At 39.2% G+C, this 25,686-nt stretch overlaps 1 protein-coding gene across 7 annotated transcripts in view; it reads left to right on the plus strand.

Annotated features, from left to right (window-relative positions):
* DOCK9 (dedicator of cytokinesis 9) overlaps window positions 1-25,686 on the plus strand; it is a 339,621-nt gene that overhangs the window by 200,755 nt on the left and 113,180 nt on the right. For all 7 annotated transcript variants that reach the window (XM_067536846.1, XM_067536847.1, XM_067536848.1 and 4 more), the window contains 6 exons: window positions 6,840-6,986; window positions 10,678-10,761; window positions 11,563-11,674; window positions 15,242-15,420; window positions 22,797-22,913; window positions 24,297-24,417. In XM_067536846.1, the coding sequence (XP_067392947.1) occupies window positions 6,840-6,986; window positions 10,678-10,761; window positions 11,563-11,674; window positions 15,242-15,420; window positions 22,797-22,913; window positions 24,297-24,417 (760 nt within the window). The remainder of the gene's footprint in view (window positions 1-6,839; window positions 6,987-10,677; window positions 10,762-11,562; window positions 11,675-15,241; window positions 15,421-22,796; window positions 22,914-24,296; window positions 24,418-25,686) is intronic.

Below are 25,686 nucleotides of genomic sequence, written 5' to 3' on the forward strand. Positions count from 1 at the left end.
TGATGGACAACATCACGTGTATGTTCTATATCAATCGACAAGGAGACACAAGATCCAACTCCTTGTGTTCAGAAGTGATAAAACTATGGAACTGGTGCATACGTCACAACATTCACATTTCAGCGGCCTACTTACCTGGTATTCAGAACACCAACACAAACAACCTCAGCGGACAATTCACCAACAACCATGAGTGGGAATTACACAACGAAGTCCTGTAAAACATTTTTCAACAAAGGGGTCATCCCACAATCGATCTATTTGCCACAACATTGAACTGCAAATGCTGCAATTTCTGCTCAAGAGCAGGATTGGGAAAAGGATCAATGGAAGACGAATTCCTTCTCAACTGGAGTACAGATCTGCTCTATGCATTCTCACCCATTCCAGTGATACGCAGAACCATACACAAAATATACAAAGACAAAGTGAGGGTAATGATAGCACCAGCGTGACCCAGACAAACATGGTTTACTTACCTAATACAAATGTCAGTTCGGTCACCAATTTCTCTCCCGAGAATCTGTTGTTCGAGAATCTACTATCTCAGGACAAAGGACGTATCTTTCATCCTGATCTCAAGAAATTGCATCTGATAGCATGGCTCCTAACTGGTTCCAAGAAGCAGAATTCATGTTCAGAACCAGTAAAAGCACATTTTACTGAATAGCAGGAAACTTGCCACAAGAAAGACTTACCTTCAAAAATGGCGCAGATTGTCCTGATGGTGCCAACAGAGGCAGGTCACCGCAATAGCTGCACCAATTCTGGATCTAAAAAAAACATGATTATCAATTAATTCTCTTAAGGTACACCTAGCAACCATTAGCACTTTCCATAAACACACTGATAAGACAATCTTTGCACATCCAATTGTAAAGCGTTTTATGACTGGTATATAGAATGTATATCCAGACATACGATCCCCCCATAACACCATAGGATCACAATTTAGACCTAAGAAACATTATCAAGCCGCCATTTGAACCCCTAGCAACATGCACTCTAATACACGTTGATGAAAGTATCATTCCTAGTGACAATCACATCGGCAAAACATTGTAGGTGAGCTCGGCGCACTTACGGCCCACACACCATATTTCACAAAGATAAAGTAACTCTAAGACCTCATCCAAAATTCTTCCCCAAAAATCACATCAGCATTCCACCTTCGTGAAACCATTCACTTACCTACATTTTACCTAAAATCCAAAGGCAATGCACAGGACGCGGCCTTTCATACACTAGACATCAGATGAGCCACTCTGTTTTACGTAGAAAAAACAAAACCATTCAGAAAATCCCCCAAACTTTTCATATCAATTGCAGAATGCTCCAAAGGCAATGCCATATCCACACAAATACACTCAAAGTGGATCTCGAGCTGCATCCACACATGTTACACACAAACAGATGTAACAGCACCACAAGGGGTCATGACACATTCTACCAGGTCTATCTCCACAGCTATATCCTTCTTGCACAATATACCAATCACAAAAATTTGCAAAGCAGCTACCTCAGCCTTGGCCCCATACTTTCACTAAATATTACACCCTAGGTCAAGCATCAAGAGATGATGCAGCAATAGGACTGTCAGTACTTTCTTCCATACAACCTAATAACTCTGAAGTCCCTTCCGTCAACTGAGGACACTGCTCAAGAGTCACCTAGAGTGGATAACCCACAGGGACACTACTCAAAGAAAAAGAGAGGGTTACTCACCTTGTGCAGTAACTGAGGTTCTTTGATATGTGTCCCCCTGTGGGTGCTTCACTACCCCGCTCCTCCCGTCTACTTCGGAGTCAAGTGTTAGGGCTCCATGGTAGAGAAGAAACAGAGGAGGTCAGGTTGTGTGTGTGCTGGAAAGGGCGCCAACAGCACTGCGAGACAGGGACAGCGCATGTGCAACCAGATGACCGCTGCTGACAAAAAGTCTGCAATCAAGGACATGAGGATGCGCCAACACCTAGAGTGGAGCACCCACAGGGGGACACATCTTGAAGAACCTCAGTTACTTACAAGGTGAGTAACCCTCTCTTCTGTGGAGTAGGCTAAGTGTAGAAGTGTAAGTAACGTTTTATTCAAAGTTACGAACATTTCAGGGTTACGAACAACCTCTGTTCATTTGCAGTGGAAGGATTCTGCCATCGGTATCGGTAATCCACCTCCTCGAGAGGCGGTAGCTAGGTCAATGGAATAATTCTTTCATTGATTAACCTACCACTGTTTACATTGGGGTTAGTTTGGTATAGCTATGTCTGTTAGGAGGTGTGGATTTTTCACACCCTGAGACACATAGCTATGCTGACAAAAGTTCCCTGTGTAGACTAGTCCTAAATGTTTTAAGTCCACATTTGCCAATTTAAAGCCCGAAGAGCCAAAGTGAAACTTACATCTGGCCCTAGAAATTGTAAGCATTTCTGTCTTGATCTAGTTTGAAGTCTTATCTGGATATTCATCTTTACCAAGAAGATTATTTTATAATTTAGGGATTGAGGCAGCGGTTGGATACTAGAAGAAAAGTTATATTTGCATAGAACAGATGAAGAGCAAGTTTGTTCTTGTCTGTCCACTTTCGTTCTGTGGGTATTGAGGTGGGCTCGTAGTGCGGCAACTTAGAGTTGACATTCGGTTCTGTTCCAAATGAGAACAAAACCAAAGTTTTTGAAATTTCTCATGAACCAGAAATCCTGAAATGTTTCCAATTTGGAAACACTAACACGTGTTTCCAAAATGAAATATGCTCCCCAGGCACAGCAGTATCTGACTGAATCTGGCGGAAACCTGCTTGTGATTCGACAAAAATTCATTGAACCTGAACTGTTATTCCAGCCCAAAACATCTTGCAAAGACGCTTTCTGATGAAACTCTGTTCTACCATATTGTTTTTGTGCAAAGCGCACCTGATTTGGATGGTGGTATAAGTATTCTATAATTATAAGTATTGTTAATTCTAATCTTCAGACATGTACTGTCACCAATATTTTATAGTCTCTATTTATTATAGAAAGAGGTCTGTAGTTGGCACAGGAATCCGGCAACTTATTCACATCTAATAGTACAAATATAAATACCGTTTGGAGGATGGGAGGGAGCGCTCCATCATTGATTTCTTGGAACATACCAAAGATAAAGATTTTACTAATTCAGAACAAAGTTGTAAAATTACACAGTAAAGTCATCTATACCTAAGACTTTCCTTAGTTACAAGGTCCTGATGGCTTCCTGGATTTCTCCTTCCATGATAGGTCGTCTGCAAAGAGGTTCTGTTTTGATAATTTAAGAAGGGGCAATGAGGTATTTAAATTAATCTAGATCTGATGTGTCTCATTATCATTTTAATGATTATTCCAAGAAGATAGCTTGTCATTATTTCTCTGTTTTGTAAATGTAATGTGTCTGGTTTCCTGCCATCTTACATTTTGTATTCGTTATAATGGTCATGGAATTTCTTTAAAAAGTATGCCCAGAAGGAGCAGAATTACTTGGATTCTTAGGTGTCATTTAAAGCTGTTGGCTTTTACTACAGAGCACTGGATTTAATTAGAAAGCAGTATCGCTTCACACGTGCTGAAAACCTAACCAAATGATAGTAAAACTAGAGTAACTAAACTTAAACATTATAGATTTACCTTTGACACTAAAGTTCTTATTTTTTTGTTGTATTTATATGCTGATCTGATAATACAGTCAGTATCCTTTAAAGTGTGTAATGTCATATTTCGGCACCAAAAAAATTTGGGTTTTTTTCTATGGGACATATGAATAAATTTTTCAGAAAGTGGGAAACATATGCACACCTTGCTGATTTTGTACTGTAATTGTTTTGCCATTGCATCTCTCAGTGATAGTCTGAAGAATTTTACAATATGCTGATTGTGTTCACTCCATTAAACAAACCTAGTACAGTGTTACGAAACCTGCAGTATTACACTTCCTAACTCACAAGCTAAAAATAGTATACCAGCTTTAAAAACTTTGAAGTAACCACTAACATGCTATCATGCAAACCCATTTCCGTAATTTAATTATAACTTTCTCCTACAATAGTAATTATTTTTTAAATTGAGATCAGACTGGATTAAATTGTACGGCAGTATATAAACATTAACATTTTTAAAGCACAAGTCTATAAAAAACAAATCAAAACCCATAAAACCCTGTATTCAACTTTCATCTGGAAACATAATAGCGGGTGAATTTTGTAGCAAGTTTTCAGTCACAAAATACCTGGGTCCTGACAATAATTAGCTGCTGTCCAAGTACAGAACAATACATTTAATTTGATAATATTTTTATACAAACACTTTGTGTATGTAATCTATAAATTACAGAAAACAAATGTGTAATGATGTTTAGATGTTTAATATGATTATATTAAAGCAGATAGTGATAAGGCCAATGATAGAGGAACACAGAAATTAAGATGCTAGATGCTAAACAGAGAAAGGATCTGTTTACATAATAAATGTTGAAAGAAATGAAATTCTGGGTTGTGGACTGATACAAGAAGGTTGTTTCACCTTATAAATCCATTATATGCCCACACCTTGAATACTGCATGCAGTTCTGGTGGCTACATCTCAAAAAAGTTTTAGTAGAATTGGAAAAGGTACAGAGAAGAGCAACAAAAATCATTCAGGGCATAGAACAACTTCCATCTGGGGAGAGATTGAAAAGACTGGGACTGTTCATCATAGAAAAGAGATGGCTAAGGGGATATGATGGTCTATAAAATCATGAATGGTGTGGAGAAAGTGAATAAAACAGGGGTCACCCAATTAAATTAATAGGCAAACAAACATAAGGAAGTACTTTTTCACTCAGTGCAAGTCAGCCTGTGGAACTCATTGCCAGGGGATGTTGTGAAGGCTAAAAGTATAACTGGGATTTAAAAAAATGAGATAAATTCATGGAGGATGTGTTCATTAATGGCTATTAACCAAGATGGTTAGGGATGCAACCCTGTGCTCTGATAGTTCCTAAATATCTAACTGCCAGAAGCTGGGACTGGATGACAGGGGATGGATCTCTCAATAATTGCCCTTTTCAGTTCATCACCTCTGAAGCATCTGGCATTGGCCACGGTTGGAAGACAGGATATTCGACTATATGGACAATTGGTCTGGCCCAGTATGGCCATTCTTGTGTTCTTATTGCAAGAAGCTTCAGAAAAAGGTTTCAAACTAATAGCGGCAAGATTGTAGGAAACATCAGAAATAAATCCAGAGGGGTAGCCATGTTAGTCTGTATACAGCAAAAACAATGAGAGTTCTGTGACACTTTAAAGACTAACAGATTTAATATTTGCAGACATAAGCTTTCGAGAGACTTCAGCTCTCTTCTTCAGATGCAGTAATACAGAAAATAGGTAACAGAGGCATCTTATAGATATCCAGGTGCATTGAGAACAATGAGGGAGGTGGAGTCTGGTACTTAAGAACAACAGGTAACATTTATATTATGAAATATTCCAGTTTGATGAAAAATCAGAAAGTTATGAAAAATTCAGAAGGTTTTTGCAAATCTTTCCGGATTATGAAAAAGGGCATTTTTGGTTGAGAAAAGTTTTGAACAAAGAATTTGTATACTTAAGTACCGGACTCCACCTCCCCCATTGTTCTCAATGCACCTGGATATCTATAAGATGCCTCTGTTACCTATTTTCTGTATTACTGCATCTGAAGAAGAGAGCTGAAGTCTCTCGAAAGCTTATATCAGAAATAAAGCAGACTCGTATTAAAAAGAGGAAGTTTGTTCAGGGCTATTGAGAGAACATCTGTTAGGTGGGTTGGAAAGCTAGGAATGCCATTTTGAACTGGATCCTTAAATGATTGGGGAGCCAGTAGAGGTGTCTAAAGATGGAAATAATATGGTCATGTTTATTGATATATACAAAAAAGCTATTAAAAAAAATCTTTGTGTACTGTAGTCTGGGGGCTAAGACCTGATATAGCCAAAGAGCAGGACATTGCAAACATCAACACAAGAAAAAGTGAAGGCATAGATGAGAATTTCATCAAAGGTGGAGTCAAAACAGAAGTGTTTTAAAGGAGAAATATTTTGGAGATGGTATAACCCAGGTTATACAGCTATGAAGATGTGGGAGGAGACTGCATGACCAGTGATGATATCTTTGGTACAGATGAGCCAAATGGGGGAGGCCTGAGTTGAAAAGGATGATAGAATATCTTCCAATATTTTTTCTTTTTCACAAAAGCCACATTTTTGCCTGTGACAATTAGTTGAAGAACATAAAACAAAGCAACAAATGTATTTGGTCAAGGCAGTTATTGGGAGTGACTAGGTCACCAAGATATGTGTAAATAGATACCTTAAGAAAGAATTAGAATAACTGATTTCTAGATTACTGCCCTTAACTGTGCCTTTAAACTTGGAAATCTGTTTTTGCCATGAAAGCTATTTCAATATGCTTATATGATGAAACACCCAAATGCTTTCAAGTTCCACATTTACTTCTACATACTTTGTCATCTTAATAAGAAAATGACTTTCTAAATTGGATTCTAAATAACTCTATAGAGAGAAACTAGAGCTGGTTGAAATTCTTTGTTCAAAACTTTTCTCAACCAAAATTGCCCTTTTTCATAATCCGGAAAGGTTTGCAAAAACCTTCTGAATTTTTCATAACTTTCTGATTTTTCATCAAACTGGAATATTTCATAATATAAATTTTACCTGTTGTTCCCTCTTTTTTCTCCTTTCTTGAATTAACTTGAGAAATAGCTTTACCTATAGCAAATCATTGTCTGCTGTATGCAATGTTACTTTGCAATTTTAAAGTTCTAAATGTGTATTTTAAATTATTCTTCCAGTTGCTACGAAACCAGAGATTTCCTGCTGCTTTTCACCATGCAGTAGAAACATTTGTTAATATGCTAATGCCACACATCACTCAGAAGTACAGAGACAATCCAGAGGCTTCAAAAAATGCAAACCATAGCCTTGCTGTCTTTATAAAGGTAAGTAACCACAATAATATAGGCTCTAGGCTTAGGCTTATTTTTAGTCATTTTATTTTTCATGGGTTTTTAAGAAAGTTCTCATTTAGCAAGGTCTCACACAGCAGCATATATAGTATACGGCATTGTAATGGGCCCTGGCTCTTCTCCCACCTTCTTCCCTTCAGAAACTGCTTGGACTCCAATAGTTGTGCCTTCACCCAACCTTTTTATTTTAAGTTCCATCCACCATTTCCACTACAATCCACATGCAACAGTCTATTTACAGCACCACTGTGCCTTTTTGACTTTCTCCCCAGGACCTGAAGAGAACAGAGGTCTCCCTCCCCTGAGACCTCCATGTAACTAAGTTTAACTAGCCCCGGTCCCCACTCGGCATTTCCTTCCTGCCTCTTTGTCAGCCTTTGGTTGATGGACTAATTGGCTCCTTATCCCATCTAGCTGGCCAGCCTGATTGTCTAATTATGCCAATCAGCTTTCTCAAGGGGAGCTAATTAACATCTAAGTAATCAGAGTGCAGGCTCACCCCTTGCACTCTGTCAGAGGCATTTTAAGCATGCTTTTATGTGTGTGTACCGCCCCTCTCCACCCTGTAGCTTCTTTAATGCCAATCTTCTTATAGGTTTTGATGGACAGGCCTGGGTTCTTATGGATCCCGCCACCCACTCAGCAGGGTGCATCTGTTTTATATTTTTCCCTATGAATTTAATTGGTGGTGTCTCTACCCCCCTCGCTCATTCCTGGCAGGGTCACCAGGACAGCTTGGGAAGAAAATTCTAACCACGGGATAACTCCTACTTAATTGCCGGATAATTGGAGACTCTGAAGGAATAACGCAAACACGTACAATATATTCCACACAGCCATTATATTAAACAGGAAATAAATATAACATAACAGGGTAAAACACTATTCTTAGGATCACCAGTCACATGATCTGATGTAACAATTGTAAAATTAATGTCCCGTTGGTACGCATACTTTGTTGGGGCCCTTGCTTACCTGTGACCACAATATCTTCTGGGCAGTGGTTTAGCAGTGTGGCTGACTGGGTTCAGCACAGCCCAAAAGGCTCACAATTAGAATAAAGTGTCAGTCCCTCTGCAGGTTTAATAGGCATCAGATTGTTAAAATCCCCAAAATTCTTATTCACTGTTCAGGGAGTAGGGTTCCCCAGACAGTATCCCTGGCTGACTAACTAAAAGATGGTTCACTTACATGCTCCTGGAATGATCCTCAGGTTCATGACTCAGGACATCCTCAGGATGACTCTGGTCTCTGCTGGCAGGGATCCTCTTCCTTCAGGCATCAGGCTCTTCTGGTTCCAGAATTTCCCCTCAACACCAAGGGGTGCAGTGCTCAAGGCGCAGATTACAAAACTATCCCACAAATTCAAACATTATTTTCCCACCCCAGCGCCCTGACACACTCACAGCAGGCCACAGCTCTAGACTAGCAGCCAGAGCAGAGCTTGCCATGTGGTGACTCTCCCTCCTAGGAAACTGGAAGGCTCTCTCAGCCTGCGCGGGAAGTTTTCCCAACAACACTGTACAAACTGGGAAACCCCTTGGAGCAGGAAGGGCTCAAGCTGAGGGATCTTGCTTTCCAGTCCCCTGATGCCAGTTCTCAGGGGGAACCCTGCATGAAGGCCTGGACTCACCAGCTCCCCACATGACCAGTCCTGCCCTTTTTCCCCAGGCTCCAGACTGCTCTCAAAATGGTCTCTCCCCTCTCCTGAGCTCCCTGGGAGGGGCATCTCCATCCCTTTTGGTTACTGGCCAGACTGAGTCTGCCTTGACTTCCCCTCCCTGAACTACCAGCACACATAGCCCCAGGAATCTAGGTAATCTCCTTGAGGGTTACATGTGCAAATAGAGATGTATAAAAGAACAGGTTAAATATGCACTGCAATTAGAAATAAGATCTTCTAAGCAAAACAGTGTATAGAATATATTTTTTTAAATGCAGGATTTATTTTTGTGCCAGCAGTTTCATACTTCCATATTGCTTATTATGATTTTGATTCTTTCGTAGTTGTGCCATCCAATTATTTCCCCAATCCTACAAAGATTTAAACATATGCTTAACTTTAAGTTCGTTGAGTAATAATGTGCCTGCTTTTTCACTATGTAGTCAGAATCTCAATAGCTCCTTTTCTTTTATTCAGTAAGTAAATTCTAACAAAAAAACCCCCGAAAACAAATAAGGCAGATAAAACTAATGAAACTTAAAAAATCATGTTTATTTGAAAAGAGCCTTTGTTCTCTTGAAAATCCCTTTCTTACTCACAATTTACTTGAATTTGGGTTATTTCAATAAGAACAGGATTCCATTAATTTTATGGGAATATGCATCAGTGGTGTAAACTAAGGTTTGTTACCTTAAAACTATGAGCACTAAAAAGTGAGGATGAACTTCCATTAAGTTCCATACATTTACCCTTATCACGTTAGATAGTTTGTCCTTAGCTGCATTGGATTCAATTGTATGTGACTCAGAAGGCCACTTTTCCTCTGTGTTATTTGAATCCTTACTTGTTTAGGTATGATTTTACTGTATTCAGTAACTTTCATTGTGTCTATTATATTTTATCATTCTTCTGTTTTGTGTTTTGTCACAGTTAGTTGGAATCTTATTTGTGATCTGTTTGGCTTTTTTACTTCAGAAAAGGAAATTTTAAAATATTTTTAAATCCTTCTCAAAGGGACTTCAAAATCAGACAACCTCAGGTTTGGTTTGTAGGAAGTGGAGAACAGATAGAGGCCCTCACCTACTATAGTGATGGGGACCATATAAATACAGAGAGATTTGATATAATGTATTTCATTTACCTAGCCTCCCCCCCTTTTCTTTTTTTTTAAGTGAGTGTCTTGATTGCATGGCACATCCAATTCAAGTGCCCAGTTGCACACCTAATTATGTTGAATATGCACATGCATGACTAAACAAATCATAATATCCCAAGCCCTGCTTGCTTGTTTTCATTCTCTCATTTAGGTGAATTTATAGTTCTTTCCCTCACATTTCTGTTAATATTTTCAACATGCATGTGAGCACAATTGGTGTGCCCAGTTAGGCATATTAAGGTCAATTTTAGGCATGTAACACCAAATTATCTCTTTGAAAATTTAGTGTTTTGTGTTCTGTTAATAGTTTTACTGTTAATGGTGATGTAGTATTAACCCAGGATGATCTAAATTATGTAATGTTTGTATTACAGTAGCAGCCACAGGCCCCAGTCAAGATTGGGCCCCATTCTCCTAGACACCACACAAACATATCCATCCATGAGCTTGTGATTCATTACTATAAAAAAATATTCTTTTGGTCATTTAAGTAATCATTTTACACCTCTTAGTGTGAAAACAGTAATTTGTAATTAAAAGCTTTTCCTGTCTCTACTGTATATGCCACATTTCAAAATCTGGACTCTGATTGTATATTTGCTTTTTTGAGTGTCAACGGTTGCTCTATGAAATGGAAGCCAAGTTAAGGTCTCTATCAAATTTTCCTTTTAAAATGAAGTAACTTTGTACTTTACAATGCTTGTTTTTAATAGACTTTATATTCAAACTAAGGTATAAGTTAAAAATATTCTTGGAAGATAAACTTTTAAAAGATGGATACTTAATTTACTGAACACTTTGTATCTGAAACTGCTTTAAAATGGTTTACAATTTATCTTTTTCAGAGATGTTTCACCTTTATGGATAGGGGTTTTGTGTTCAAGCAAATCAATAACTACATCAGCTGCTTTGCTCCAGGAGATCCAAAGGTACTCCATTCCTTTAATAACTTTATTGTCAAAAATATGTTTCTCTTTTTGGTACACCTATATAGCAAATTATGTGTTGAGATCCCAGAATGCTCTTCAATTATATTTAGGTATATTATTCAGATTAGTCCCGTTTCTGCGCAGTAGGTGCATTACTTTTTGCCTCTAAGAGACCTGAGGTGTTTTTGCCTCACAGTGATGTGAGATGGGTTGTGTTATCTTCAAAGAGGAATAGTGTAATTGGTACAATTCTTTAGCATCCCTAGCTAGAAAATGGATGAAACATCAATGAGCACTTTAGGCAAGACCACAAATGTTGCAAGGAACAAATTGACAAGTGTTGAAAATGAGCCCTCTGATTTCTAAGATGTTCCTACAAATCTATGATCCTTCTAATTGGATGTGCCATGCAATCAAGACACTCACTTAAAAAAAAAAAAAAAAAAAAAAAAAAATATTGGGTATGGGGGGGGGGGGGGGGCGGGGTGACAGCGGGGTCCATAGGATCTCCTCCAGGATCTCAAACAACTCTCAAATCTGTGCATGCCACACTACAGAGACTTGATAAACAGGAAATGTAAGGATTGAATGCAGAATTAGATCTGGCTTTCAAATGTTACATTGTGCTGAAGAGCTCTCCTGAGTCTGCATGACCTGGCACATGTAGTCCTTAAAATTGTAGCTTTGGTAAGGAGAGAGAGAAATCCCTAGTATTAAGAAATCTGTTTCCTCTTTAACTATGCTACCAAAAAAATCTACTAAATTATTAAATTGTGATTTATATTTGAAATATTTTTGCAGACCCTTTTTGAATTCAAATTTGAATTTCTTCGTGTAGTGTGTAACCATGAACACTACATCCCTTTGAATCTACCTATGCCATTTGGAAAAGGCAGAATTCAGAGATATCAAGGTAAATCCATATTTTTAACTATATAAATGTTAACATTTTAAAAAGGACAGTCTATCTGAAGGAAGATGTTACCTACAGACACCATTAGTATATTTTAGGAGTTGTGAAACTGCTAAATGGAAGCCTTCTGTGGTAATTCTTTTTTCTATTAAACCGCAAAGCAGTAGTTTGTTAGCAAAACATTGCTCTGAAAGTATCTAAGTAAGAGATATTACTTACCTACAGCTTATTGTTTTTGTGTGTTCCAATTTGTTTCCTTTTTATGACTTAGCTTTTCTTTTGCCAACTGAGGAGTCCTATGACACTCCTGTAGGTAGATGTGGGATGGGATGTTCACTCTTCTTTACATTTTTCTATTTTTTACTTTTCTAATTTAAAAGCAAATACAACTTTGTGCCAAAATAAGTAATCTGCAACTATTCTATTTGTGGGTTATGGAGACACTACTAGATTCTATTATTAACTTGGATTTGTAGTAAACCAGCTTGCCAAGAAGGGTTTAGAATTTCAAATGTAGTGATGATTTAAAAAACAGGAGGTCTAGTAGGGAATAAAAAAAATTTAAAAAGTATACTGTTTGATGTGAATACAAAACTTTCAGATTCCTACCTTCCAAGTTCTTTGCTGATTTGCAACATTAATCATTCTAATGATCAACTATTGTTGTACATACGTTTGACATACCTCATTCTAGTTTTAAGCCCCAGTCCTTACACTGCATCTATATGAGCGGATCTCTGAAGTCAGTAGGCTCTGCGCAGACACAGTGGCCCACCCACATGTATTCAATGGTAGAATCAAGGCCTTTGCATGTTACTGGTTCTAGTTATATTAGTTATACTTAAGAGGGGATACCAGTAGAACTGGTAGTATCTATAGAACTGGAATGAACTTTAAGTGAGCCTCTTCTATAAAGTTTTTTCACTTTTTTCACATTTGTATGTTCTATTTTTCAATAAATATCTACCATTTGCCCTGATTTTTAAAAGAGACAAGACACATAATTAATAATAAGGTCCATCCAGTTGTGTGTGTATATAAGAACAGACTGTTAACTTGAGTAATTCAAATGTTCTAAACTGTCATCAAGGATCACATGAAGAAAGAGGTGCTGTGAGAAGTAACCAGAACAGTTAAGATTATTTAAATGTTGCATCAAGCTTCTTAACTACTGAGAAGCCATGCCTAGTGCATGGATTCTTGATGGATTAACTTTTTTGCAACAAATGTACGGTATCATACCTTATTGGCCTGATAAAACATAATTTCGCTAATGGGAAGCACTTCAGGGTGATTTAATAAAATTTGGGATTTGGAGTGGGGCATCTGCAGATGATGTCATATTCCCTGTAGGCAACAGGGTGTTCCATGTCCCACACTGGCCTCATCTTAGCCCTCAGTAATGCCTTGAATAACAAAATTTACTGGATAAAGTGCTGCTGCTGAAAGGGAATTCTAGTCTGTTGCTTCCATGATTCTGCTGAAATTGCAGAACTAAAACAGAACCAGTGGACAGACAGCAGAGTTGTCAAATATCATCAGTGCAGAGAGACCTTTAGTAGGTGTGTCCTTGTAGCTTTGCTCCTCTCCTCTTTAATGACATCCCTTAGGAGAATTTACCAAAACTTTGTGCTTTCACATAGACCCAGGGCAGCTGCAGAAATGAGTAAACATGTTTGCTAGTGCTCTGTTCTATGTGCAGAGGATGTTCTTTCCCTTACAATGAGGAATGCGAAGGGGTGGAACTGGAAATCCCCATCTCTTGTATAGAACAGGGCACAGGTCATATATTTTTTGTTCCTGTGACTCAGCTGGGGCTGTAGGATAAGTGAAGCAGGACACTTTTTAAGAATGTCAAATACAAAATAGGTACAGCAGCCTTCTTACAGGACTCCCAGCTTTGATGAAGTCCTACCTGCAATGATTTTCTTTTAATTCTTTACCATGCTAAAGTCCACAGATCCATTACAATGTGTCTTCAGCTATTTGCAGCTTGGGTACAATACCAGACCTTTTAATTGCCTACATTAGGGGAATGCTCTTTTCCCTAAAGTACCTGTCAGTTTTGTGCTGCTTCCCCAGTGGCTGGCAGGCAGTCCTAACCATACCTCTCTGCTGATTAAACAGATATCGCTGGTCCATATTAATTCTTAGAGTAAAGCTGAGTGATAGTTATCATAGTTAACTAAATGGTAAAAATATCAGTTAGGAAAAAGACAAATATTAAGCACTGTGCAGGGTTTTTAAAGAGACTAGAGGCAGAACAATAAAAATGAACCTAAGGGATCTTAAAGGAGGACAGCTCCCTAGATTAATAACCTAGTGTAAAACCTGATAAATTGATGTGCATACGTATAAATACAATTTTCAAAACATATGACATCTTGGAGAAGCTTTTCTGCATTTACAGCATAAATTAGATAGCTATAGGATTATTTTATTCTCATTTGAAAAATACACTTTTATTTAAGCATTGTTTGATTTCATTTGGTGTTTCTATATACCTTAGTATAATAGATCACCATAGATTTTATAATAGATAACCATAGATTTTAATTTGCTGAGGTATTTGATATCAGTGCAGATGCAAAGTTTTTATTATTATGATGGGAGTTTTTGTTTTAAACTAATTATTTTATATGCAGCTACATATTTTAAACACAATATTTAATGTGCAAAGATACATTATTTTTAAACAACTATTATATAAGACATGAAAAATTCCAGAGGATAACATAGTGCATGTATATTATAATATAAAATATATTAAGTGAATCCTTCAAATATGCTTAGTAGTTATTTCTTTTCATATGTTGTTAAACTGAATAGAAAAATGTGTTTAATTTAGAAGACTTTTTGCCTACCTGTAAGTGTTTTCAATATTGGCTAAACATTTTCTTAAGTATTTTGACTGACTTGAAAAATATCAATAAATAAAATGTATATCCTTACCAATAATTCCTTTATTAGGGTGCCTAATAAATCCATTGTGTGAAATATACAGTTCACCCAGTCACAAATTTTAAAACATGAATCTCTAAAATTAAGCCCCATAATCCATATTTAAGACATACAAACAAGAGCTCACCCACACAGATCTAGTTATGGGAACAGGAGTTAGAAACCTAAGCAGCCCCATTACTGAGAGGTGTTCAGGGTCTGCAACTGCTATTGAAAATGGTTCACAGCACCACTGTAAATTGATGCCTAAATATGGATTTAGGAGTCTAATTTTAGGTGTCCAAACTCAGATATTTTTGCCCATGTGAATTAACCTAAAATACTTCACTTTTAATATTCAATATTATTGGTGTTCATAAAATTGTACTTAAAGCTCTGGTAATTTAGTATTTCACTGTCTAATGCCAACATGTTGAATGAACACATAGTATATATACTAAATGTCTACCTGACACAGCCATACAGTTTGATGGGTTTTTGAACAAGGCATGTCTAAACTGTTTTTGCAACTTGGCATGAACAAAAGGGAATGCTCATGCTCATGTTAACTGGCAAATTAATATTAATTGCACCCTTCCTAAACTACAGCTTATACTCTACTTTCAGACCTCCAGCTCGACTATTCATTAACAGATGAGTTTTGCAAAAATCACTTCTTAGTGGGACTGCTCCTGAAGGAGGTGGGAAATGCATTACAAGAATTCAGAGACATCCGGCAGATTGCAATTAGTGTGCTCAAGAATTTGATGATAAAGCATTCTTTTGATGACAGATACACTTCCAGGGTAAGTTTACTGCTACTTCAACAATTAGGAAGTATAAAAAGTTTATGTACTGTGGCAAATTGCCTGCTCTGCTATCGTGGGTCCTGCACTTTTCTTTCTCGTGAACAGACAGGGTGTCACCTGTTGCCCCTATTTCTGGGCATTAGCCATCCTGGTAGTGCCTGGTGGGTCAAGGGGGCAGGAGAAGGGACCCAGATCCACCCTCTTCTCCAGGTCCCAGCCCAGGGGCCGTAATAGTAGCAGCTAAGCACTGCTGCCAGTGCTTCCAGCTGCAATTTCAGCTTCTGGTGTTCCCCATCCTCTCTCTTCTTAGGCAGGGTCTCTTCCAATTCCTCCTGCCTGTGGGAGTGTCTCAGTCCCATTCCTCCCCTTTTGGCAGGGTCCTCTTCCCTCACGCCTCTGAACCTTTGTGTTTCTGGGGTTTGGCATGGAAGCCTCCCTCCTCGCATTCTTCTTCACCTGGTTCTTTTTGGTCTCGCTGTCAGCCACCACACTCCTCCAGTACTCCAACCAGCTTTCCTTCCTCTCTCCCTTGTCTGGCTGGAGCAGGGGTTTTTATTGGGTCTGGGGCTGGCTCTTAATTGGCCTCAGGTGCTCCTAATTGACCTGCAGTAACCCCTATTAAGTCCACAGGGAACAAGGCTCCCATTCTGGGGCTTTTATGTCTGTGAGATTTGGGGTTCACCAGAGGTGGTCTAGGGTGCCTTTAAATCTTGGGTAGAACTGCCCCCCAATCTGTGCCCCCCAAATCAGACACTCTGTTCCAGGCCCCTGCCCCTTTACAATAACACTAATGGATTTACTAGTGTTGGGGTGTGGAGGTTAACCAATGGTACCTCAAACGGTGTGAGTGTGCAGCTGCAAATCCAACGGGGTCGGTATTGCTGGGGGGTTTATCCCCTCCAGTCTATTCCCCCTGCCCCCCATTTCTCCTGGTACCCCCCCGATCCCAGAAATACCCGGGTGTGCACCCTAGAATGCGAGTGAATTATCTGTGTAGAGGGACAGTGTAAGTATGACATAGAAAGTTACATTCTCCAAGCAAGGTGGGGGCTGTGAGCCAGAACTCCTGGGTTCTATTCCTGGTGCTGGGAAGGGGGTGGGGTCTAATGGTCAGAGCAGGGGGAGCTGGGAGCCAGGACGCCTGGGTTCTATCCCAGCTCTGGGAAGGGAGTGGCATCTAGTAGTTAGAGTGGGGGGCTGGGAGCTGGGCCTGGATCCCTGATGTTAGCCCCTGATGACTGAGTCGGTGCCAAGGGGTGGTCACCTACTGTCTTCCATTAGCCGCTTTATTAGTGGCAGGGCCACCAAAGTGACCATGTTAGGAGCTGCCATTTTTGTGGCTTCCACCTAAATTCCCAGCCCTCTCTGCCACCTGTCGCAATGTGTCTATTTATGTTGTGAGTGCTAACAGATTTAATTTATGATCTATTAAAACCCACCTGTCATTTAATGAAACTTGGTGGCTTCAAGAGAATTAAAATAAAATCTTAATTTTTAAATTTAAAAAAAAAAAATCACTCTCCTGCTGGCTTCTGGCCCTGCTGTCTCTCAGTACATTTTCAGGTTTTATGGATGGGAAAACACTGTTAATTTGCATATATAGTATCAACAGAGAATAAATGTACCTACCGCAATATAGTATATAGCTGATAGATATTGATACAAACATTGGGTTCTGAAAATTGTATGAGGTGATTTGTATTTTTACTTGTTAACTATGGTAAAATATACTTAATAAAATAACTGCATGTTACATTTAGATACATTACATACAGTGTAGACAAGTTTAGTCAGATTTTCTAATATTTACTGAAAATAACTGCTTTTTAACAAATTCATTTGTAATGACTATTAACCACTCTTCTTCGTGTGGTGTCCCTGTAAGTGCTCCACTTCAGGTGTTGGCACGTCCTCCCATCCCCAATCGGAGATTTCTATCAGCAGTGCTTGTCTGGGTAGTGCATGCATCATTCCCATCTCACAGCACTATTGGTGCCTTGCTCGGTGCACGCACGACCAGACCCCCTCAGTTCTTTCTCAACGTCTGCAGTCTGAGACAGAGCCCTCAGCAGTTCCAACCTTTAGCTTATCTAACAATTAGATAGTCTTTAGATAGTACTATTTTAGACATTGCTTAGTTACTTATCTTTCCCCATTTACCCAATTTAAAAAAAGGTTTTTTTCCTCATAGCATAGAATAGTTTTTTTCCCTTAGGGAAACTGCTATTATGCCTGGTTCACCAGGATTTAAAAGATGCACGTCCTGTAGAGACGCAATACCAGCATCAAATGGACACACTCAAGAACCTAAAGTCCAGAATCAGAAGGGACAGGGATCTCCAACTCAAACACAATTTAATGGGAAAGTCGTTGAAACCCACCTCTGACCCTGGCCAGGAAATCTCATTGTCAGAGTCCATAAGAGCTCAAACTGCAGAAAAATCTCTGTGGAAAAGAGCCTCAGCTCTGCCTCAGAGAGAACCGGCAAAGAAAAAGAGATCACCAGCAAAATCTTTCTTGGCAATACTAATGGTGCCATGATTAAGAACATATGAGGCACCAGGTTCCTCAGGTACCACCTGTTCAGCGGCACCGAAGAACTCTTAACATTTTGGTGTGGAGTCGAGAGTCAAAAATGAACAGAACTCCTCCATTACAGCACCAACGAAACGGGCAGCACAGAGACCAGTTTCACAAGTCAAACTGCAGCCAATTACCTTAACATTAACCTCGGCACCGAGTGCAGCACTGATGCCGACAGTGGCACCGACACTGGTGATGGAGCCGACCTGACCTCGGCAACAACTTCGACTATGTTACCAATCATGATGACAGCACCGACCTTAACAACAGCACAAAAATCAGAGTATTGATGTCGCCACTGGGACAAAAGCACACCTCAAAATGACATTACTGCCATCAAAGAGATATACATGTAACATCCACACCACAATTGCTGCTGTTTGGCATAGGTACCTCCCCAGTACACATAGCACCTGACAAGGCTCTATCTCCCATACCATTTTCCAGTGGAGTCAAGGATGAGGGAGAGGAAGGAGTCTTCTCCTCCCAACATTCCTCACCTGCCAGACCAACTCCCAAATCTCCAAAATATAGATCATGTACCAGACATCATAGACAATTATGGTATGGATCACCCTGGTTTGGGCCACACACATCTTTCCCAATGCAGTGGCCCAGCTGGGATACATCGTCTGCTTAAACCCTAGCAGACCCCCTAACCCTATAGAGACAGAACCATATATCTACCACCATCTATCCCACCCATTTCTGAGCCACTTCCAGAGGCTACTAGAGAAAGGGAGGAAAGTATTGAGCAGGAAACATCACCTCCAATTCAAAACTCATCTTCCTCACCTGATGAGGCAATTATACCTCCTACAACTACAGATGACTTCAAGCAGTTTCAGGAACTTTTTAAAAGAGTGGCAGAAAATCTGGAAATGTCGCTTGAGGGAGATCACTGAAACACTCACCACAAGCTGTTACAAATTCTTCACACCACTTTCTCATCAAAAATTGCCTTACTGAATGATGAAGCACTATTGGAGCCGGCCAACATCATCTGGCAAACACCAGCAACCATTCCACCAGCTTGCAAGAGGATGGATAAAAAAAAATTACATCCCCTCTAATGGTATAGTATTCCATCCCATTTACCTCTATCCCCCCTCCATCCTACCTTCTTCCCCAGCCCTCTTCAGGGACCCATCTTACAAGCACCTATTACAACAATAAGAGAACCATAATCTATTCTAGGTGTTGTAGAACATGTACAACACAGAGGGAAGGATTTTTACTCCCATTACTTTTTGACCCAAAATAAAAATGGGGGATGGAGAGCCATCATGGATCTCAGAAGACCCAACAAGTTCGTAAAAGTACAATAATTCAGGATGGTATATCTACTATAAAACCAGCACTGGAATGGGGGAACTGATTTTCAGCCCTTGACCTACAAGATGCCTATTTCCATGTAACAATCCACCCAGCACACACAAGATTCCTCAGAGTCACGAGGGGGGAAAACCACTATCAATACAAGATGGTACCCTTCGGCCTTTCCACAGCATCAAGGGTTTTTTCGAAGATGCTTGCTGTAGTGGCAGCACATCTACGCAGGCAGGGGGTAATAATATTCCCTTATCTAGACAACTGTCTGATAAAAGCACACAATCAAGCACAAGCTATTCAAGTTACTCAACAAACAATGTTGCTCTTTCAAGAACTAGGACTAAAAATAAACAAACAAACAAAAGTCCACTTTGAATCCCGTAAAACAACTGGAATTCATAGGAGCACACCTAGACTCACTAGCTGCCAGGGCATTGCTACTGGAGAACACGTTTCTTACCATAATCAATTTAATATAATTGGTGATGAACAGCCGGAACATAACTGCACACACGTCTCCAACTCTTAGGACACATGGCAGCTACTACATTTGTAGTGCAACACGCGCACCTACAAATGCGCTGTCTACAGGAGGGCTCATTACCATCTACAAGTCACGCAAACACAACCTAAACAAAAAACTGATCATGCCGAACAGAGTCAAAGACTATCTACAGTGGTGGGCAAAACCCACCAACATGTGGGCAGGGATCCCATTCTCACAGGAAACATCCTTTCTTATGATTGCCATGGATGCATCCTTAATAGGAAGGGGGGGTGCATCTACGGAATCATATGATCCAGGGCTGATGGTCACCTCCACATAAACATGTTAGAACTCCACGCAGTATGCAACACATGCACTCATTTCCTTCCACTCATAAAAAACAGGGATGATAAGAGGAATGACAGACAACATTGCATGCAAGTTTTATATAAATTAACAGGCGAGAGCACAATCCCAATCCCTATGCACTGAAGTGATGAAACTATTGAATTGGTGCATCCAACACAACAGCAGTATATCAGCTACCAGGATGCCAAAACACGACAGCAGACAGTTTTGTCAAAATCATGAATGAAAACTAAACAATATGATCCTGCAACACATTTTTCAACAATGTGGTCATCCAACCATTGACCTTTTTGCGAATCCACAGAGTCACAAATGTGTCCCCACTTCTACTCGAATGCAGGTCTGTGAATCAGATCGATGGGGGATATATTTCTCCTCAGTTAGAACAGAGACCTCCATTATGCATTCCCACCCATTCCAATGATATCCAGAGTCACCCACAAAATACACATCGACAGGGCAAGGGTAATATTGATAGAGCCCACATGGCCTAGACAAACGTGATATTCTTATCCACTCCACATGTCAGTATGCACCCTAATCAGTTTTCCACTGTGCAATGACCTTTTGTCCCAAGACAATGGTCGGATTCTCCATCCAAATTTAAATAAACTTCACCTGAAAGCCTGGCTCCTACATGGTTCCTTCCTGAAGAACTAAACTGTTCGGAACAAGTTAAGCACATATTACTAAATAGCAGAAAATCCATAATGCAAAAGACTTCCCTTCAAAAATGGCATAGATTCAGCGTATGGTATCAAGACAAACAAATTACCCCTGCATCTTAAAGAAATCAGGCTTGTCAATGAGCTCGATCCAAGTTCACTTGGTGGCCATCAATGCCTTCCACCATAAAATCGATGACACCACACTGTTGCACACACAACAGTTAAACGCTTCATCATGGGTATTCAGAACATATACCCTAAAGTGCATGCACCCACAGTTCCATAGGATCTGAACCTAGTCCTGCGAGGTATTACCTCGCCTCCATTCGAGCGCTTAGCAACATGGTTGCTTATGCACATGTCCATAAAGGTGGCATTTTAGTGGCCATTACATCAGCCCATTGTATGGAAGAAATTAGGGCATTCATGGTGTACCCACCTTACACTGTTTTTCACAAGGACAAAGTCACTCTGAGACCTCATCCAAAACTTATACCAAAAATCACTTCACTTTTCATAGACATTGGCTGATCCACTTACCTACGTTCTTCCCAAAACCTCACAATAATGCACAAGATGCATTATTACATATATTAGATGTCAGACATGCACTAGCTTTCTATCTAGACAGAACAAAACCCTTCAGAAAATCCTCTAAACTCTTTGTATCCATTGCAAAACAATTCAAGGCACAGCCATTTCCAAACAGAGATTATTGAAATAGATCTCCGGGTGCATTGATTTCTGTTACCAACAAAAGAACATCCAAGCCCCTCAAAGGGGTCAAAACATTCCACCAGAGTACTGTCTACATCTATAGCATTCCTTAATAAAGTGCCAATTGTAGACATATATAGAACAGCTACTTGGGCCTCCGCACATACTTTCACAAAACTTTATGCCGTTGATCAGGTTTCCAGATTGGATGCATCGATAGGCCTAACAGTACTGTCATCTGTTCACCCAGGTAACTCTGAAGTCCCTTCTGTCCAATGAGGGGCACTGGTCTAGAGTTACCTGAAGTGGAGCACCCACAGGGACACTACTTGAAGAAGATGAGAAGGTTACTCATCTTGTGCAGAAATTGAGGTTCTTTGAGATGTGTCCCTGTGCTGCATTACCTAAACTCCTTTGGAGTTCAAAGTAAGAACTTTACAATAGAGATGGAACAGAGGGGGTCTGGGTGCGTGTGCACACCAAGCAAGGCTCCAACTGTGTCATGAGATGGGGACAATGCATGTGTGACCCAGATGAGCACTGCTGATAGAAATCTCCAACTGAGGACGTGAGTATGCGCCAACATCTGAAGTGGAGCACCCATGGGGGACACATCTTGAAGAATCTCAGTTATTGCACAGGGTTAGTAATCTTCTCTTATTAAAATAGTCAACTAATTTTGGTTAGTCCTTCCATGATCTATTAGAAGGACACTAGCTAATATAAGTGGAATTGCCAGTTGTAGTAAACATTGGATGATTTTGAAGTTTCTGGGTGTTTTCTAAACGTTGAGGGTATTGTGTTATGGGGAAGCCTCCATGATTTTGTAATGGCAGTTCTGATGGACTTCTTAAACTTGTATAGTTTTAGTTTGAGTCTTCCTGTGTATTTAGTTTCAAACACATCATTTTGTTCTTCAATGGCATGTTGAAATAGTAAAGAAACAAATTCCTTGACCTGTAAATTTTAATTGCATTTAAATATCATTCTTGAATAATGAATATTTAGTGATCAGCATTGTATATCTGCATATTAATAAATACATGTTCTAGACTGTGATTTAGCAAATGGTTCCTATTACTCAATATTGGGTTTCTGTAATTTGGGGATGAATGCTGGAAGAAACATTCTCATTGATGGATTGGTTTGTTTCCTTATTTCTTAAATCATTGGTTTCATTATTAGTTTGTTAACAAGAACTGTGAATCTTTGTTCAGAGCCATCAAGCAAGAATAGCCACTTTGTATCTACCAATGTTCGGACTTCTGGTAGAAAATGTTCAACGAATCAATGTCAAGGATGTGTCACCTTTTCCCGTTAATCTTTCCAGCAGCGTGAGTGACCCTGTTTATTATTATTTGATATTGAGTTATTTTTATCAGAATATATTCAATAATGTATATATGACATGCTGAATGCTATGGACCAGATGGTTGGATCCAGCCAGAGTGCACTTAAATCACCATTGCACTTCATAAATCCTGGGCCAGCAGTAGGCTAGCTCTGTCTGCTGCATAAATTAGAGCAGCTCAAACTAAAATAAACTTGTAATGGACCCAAAGGGGCTGTTATGCCATCAAGGATCACCACAGCAGAAAAGACCTCAACATACCATTTATATCAGAAGGACAAAGTAGTGGTGTAGGTTTGTGTTTATCTATGTGTCTATCTATGTTAATATTTGCTTTTTATAAATCACTGTGATCATGTTCCTGTATTTTGCTCACTCCAGATTTCCATAAAAGTTCGTTAGAATTTAGAAACATTTATGTTTTCACTTGTTTAAAAAAAAATCAACAGTCTATTTACAGTTGCATACCAAAAGGTGTTAAAAGAACATTAAGGTTACAAAGTCAAACATTGCAATTAGGTAATGCCAGAATTATGTTTGTCTGTGCTATCCTAATTTGGCCCTCTTTTACATATGCATATGTAAATCATGATTTCAGAAAAGGCATGGAAATCATGAAAATGCCCCCAATTCATGATCTTTTAGAAATTTTCCTTTTCAAAAAAAGTATTTACAATTAAATTTTTAATACACAAAAAAAATTAACTTCCCTACTATTTCATTCAGAAATTGTGCTTTAGTGTTTGAGCTGTCCTGCCAACTACAACAGCTTGCATCTTTGATATTACACACCCGGATCCTACCAACATTAACACATGTGCCTAACATGCTTGAAGTCAGTGCGGCTACTCAATTACATAAAGTTAAGCACATACATAAATATTAGCAGGACTGGGGCTGTCATTGTTAAAATGAAGACAAAGACAGGTGCCTCTGTTGGTACGCAGCAGACAGCCTATGTTGAAATTTTTTAAACTTTTATTCATTATTATCTAATTCAGTCAAATGACATATAAAAAGTTACCAAGTGAAACAGAAAAGATAAGTTTATATTAGTTTTCAGTAGCAGAAATTTCTGGATGTTGTTAACAAAAGTAAGGCAAATCTAAATAAAATCATGTTAGAAGGAATATATCCAGCTGTGGGCAATATTGAAGTAAACATTTTAATATGTTAAAGATATCTTTAGATAGCCCATGTTTGTTTAAATGTGCTGTGGCATATAATTTGATGTCACCCTTGACTTTTAAAAACATCAGATATTGCGTTCCTGCTGAAAGAGAGAGAGATGTAATATGTGCACACTAATTTCACAATGTCACAAAATGTACATTATAATCATTTGGGTTTTTTCTTTTCTAAACAGAGTGCAAAAGATGAATCATTTAGTATGCCAGCTGCAAATCCTTTAGTGACACCACAAAAGTCAGGAAACACTATGGATAACAACCTCCACAAAGATCTGTTTGGTGTAATCTCTGGCATTGGTAATACATTTTTTTTTTTAAATTCTGACTAGTTTCCTCTTGTTTCTTTATTAAAAACTTTGTCTAATTTTCATCACATTTTGAAAACATACACAATGAAAAGGTTTATTCATTCCAGTAAATGAGAACTCCTTTCTTGGATGAAACTGAAATGAACTGCTTGTCATGAAAGTGAGAATGCAAAGGACATCACTTCAGCTGGTTGTTCTATTTGGATGTTTCTGAACCTGGGCAAAAAGGTGTATGAATATAGATCCATTCTGGTACAGCCATATTTCGGTCAAATCAGTGTAACTTATTTATATTTGTAGAAGTATCTTCAGATACATCTTTGATTTTATCCACCTCTTGTTTAGTTTGAAGACTTTAAATTTAGATTGCTGCTGCTAATTCAGGAAGCAGCAACTTAAGGAAGCCATCAGCAAACCAGTGAAGCAAAGACCCAGCAACTCACAAGAGACTGCCAGATAGCTGTCGGAAGTATGAATTCTGCCTAAATGGACTCAGAATTTTTGGCATCTAAATAATCAGTTCTTGCCTGTCTCTTTTTTATGCTGCTGAGGAGAAAAGAGAAAGCAGGGCTGAGTCCTGCCTTTTCTTGGGGATTGGGTGCCAAATCCCCTTTTAGGAGATAATGTTAGAAAACAATCATGTAGATGAATTGCTCCTTGTTTGCTCCCACAATTGTTTTCCCATTTTATGTGCTTTAGGTGAATTATCTGGTTCCCCATAGCTATTTTCAGATTATTTTGGGGCTCATAGAATCATAGGATTTGAAGGGACCACAAGAGTCATCTAGTCTAACTCCCTACCGAGATGCAGGAGTTGTTGGATCTAAACTATCCAAGACAGATGGCTATCCAGCCTCCTTTTGAAAACCTCCAGTGAAGAAGCTACCACAACATCTTGACAGAATCTGTTCCATTGTCTTGCTGTTCTTCTTTAAGTAGTGTCCCTATGGTGCTCCAATCTAAGTGTGTCTGCATCCCTGCCCTGCTGATTGTAGAATATTGGTAGCAGTGTCTGTTGGGCCCGAACATGCACTGTCTCTCCTCATGCTGCACCATGAGGATAGCCAGTGCACACAGGCTAACCATAGTCAGTTCTTTCTCAACCACCCCTGGCTAGAGACAGGGCCTTAGCTGTCCCTTCGTGGATCATTAAGTCTCTTGCATTTGCTAAATTTTAGCTTCCTTTGAAGCCCTTTTTTTGTTTCTTTTCCTCATTCTAACTGTTCATTTGGCTGGACTTTCTTCTTTTGTCAGCCCC

Source organism: Emydura macquarii, unplaced genomic scaffold, assembly GCF_026122565.2.
Source record: "Emydura macquarii macquarii isolate MOO-44397 ecotype Brisbane River unplaced genomic scaffold, CSIRO-AGI_Emac_v2 contig_3671, whole genome shotgun sequence".
In the NCBI taxonomy this organism is placed as follows: Eukaryota; Metazoa; Chordata; order Testudines; family Chelidae; genus Emydura; species Emydura macquarii.